This window comes from Enhydra lutris, unplaced genomic scaffold (assembly GCF_002288905.1).
Source record: "Enhydra lutris kenyoni isolate GAN:26980312 unplaced genomic scaffold, ASM228890v2 scaffoldscaffold12, whole genome shotgun sequence".
NCBI lineage: Eukaryota > Metazoa > Chordata > Mammalia > Carnivora > Mustelidae > Enhydra > Enhydra lutris.
Genome location: NW_019154096.1, coordinates 81,066,282 through 81,067,734, shown reverse-complemented (window position 1 = coordinate 81,067,734; position 1,453 = coordinate 81,066,282). Strand labels below are relative to the sequence as shown.

General features: G+C 50.9%; 1 protein-coding gene across 1 annotated transcript; it reads left to right on the top strand.

Moving 5' to 3' along the window:
- The first annotated feature begins 482 nt into the window (after positions 1-482).
- On the top strand, positions 483-1,178 carry LOC111145053 (olfactory receptor 13A1-like). Its single transcript, XM_022499665.1, has one exon. It carries the CDS (start codon positions 483-485, stop codon positions 1,176-1,178), a length of 696 nt encoding a protein of 231 aa, XP_022355373.1.
- The last annotated feature ends 275 nt before the right edge of the window (positions 1,179-1,453 follow it).

Here is a 1,453-nt window from a genome sequence, read left to right as displayed (position 1 = left end):
CGTGCAACGGTGAGCCTCTTGTCCCTGGATCATGTAGATGTTCGAAGTCAAAGTGAGGAAAGTCTCATGTTGAGCTTTCTCTGTAATGTGTGGTGTGATGCCGGCCCAGTCAAAAGCAGGCTGTCATGGGGAGGGGTGTCTGCAGGGCTAGGAAGGACTGGCAGGGAGTCCAGGAGGAGAGTTAATTCTGTCTCCCTGAGCCTGGGGACCTTCGTTGGCATCTTCATTATGTGCTTTGTGCAGCATTTCAGGGAACAAGCATTCCCACAGAGGCTACCCAGCCCACCCTGTGCTTCCCTTTGCAGGCAGGGCTGAATCCAAGGGCCAGAGGACCCCACCTACTGAATGGCTACAAAAAACCCCACAGCTGTGGAGGGGTTTGTCCTGCAACATTTCTCAGGGGACCTGGGCTGCAGTGTCCCTTCTTGGCTGCCTCCTTCCTCCTCTACCTTGGGGCTTTCACAGGAAACGCCTTCATTGTCATGGCCATCAGCCTGCATCCGGGCCTCCAGGCCCCAGTGAACCTCTTTTTCACCAACCTGACCCTTGTAGACACCACCCACACATTCACTATTCTCCCCAAATTGCTGGAGAACCTGGTAGTCAACCAGGTTGACTGCATGCTCTTCTTCCTGATACGGCTCCTGGGAGCCAAGCCACTGTTGCTCCTGGCTGTGGCCTGTGACTGCCATGTGGCCATCTACCACTCAGTGCACTACAGCATGCTGAGGAGCTGGCCCATCTGCGCCCTACTCTCAGGCAGCATGTGGGCGGTCACAGCAGTCAGCACATCTATGCACACAGGCATGATGACCAGGTTAACATTCCATGGTCCCTGTCAGATCCATCATTTTCTACATGAAGTTCCCAAGCTGCTGCTGCTCTCTGGTAGACCAATGACCCTGAACAACATTATGATCATCACTGTGGACATTTATTCTGGAGTAGTCAACTTCCTGTTCACCCTGGTGCTCTACAGCTGCATCATCACCAGCAACCCAGGCATCTGCCAGGTGTGGGCAAGTGGTGGGCATTTCTCCACCTGCTTCTCTCACTTCCTGGTGGCCACCTGGTACCACTCCACCATCATCTACACATACATCTGCCAAGCTTCAACTCCTCCATGGAAAATGGCAAAGTGGTCCCTGTGCTGGACAAGACATTCAGCCTCACCTTGAATCCCCTCATCTACTCTCTGTGGAACAAAGATGTCAACGTGGCCCTCAAGAAAGTATTTTCCTATATCTAATAAATAAAGGAAATGGCCAATATGGAATTTTAGGGTGTTAACCAGCAAATCTTAAAATAGGACTGATAGAATCTATTTTAAGTGGAAAACTGCAAGAAAGCAATAGATTTGTACATAATGTGCTTTCCCTATAGTCGCTGCAATGTTCCACATGCCACTTCAACTAAGCTGTCCAAAGTCCTAAGAGCAGGTACTCTCAGAGCT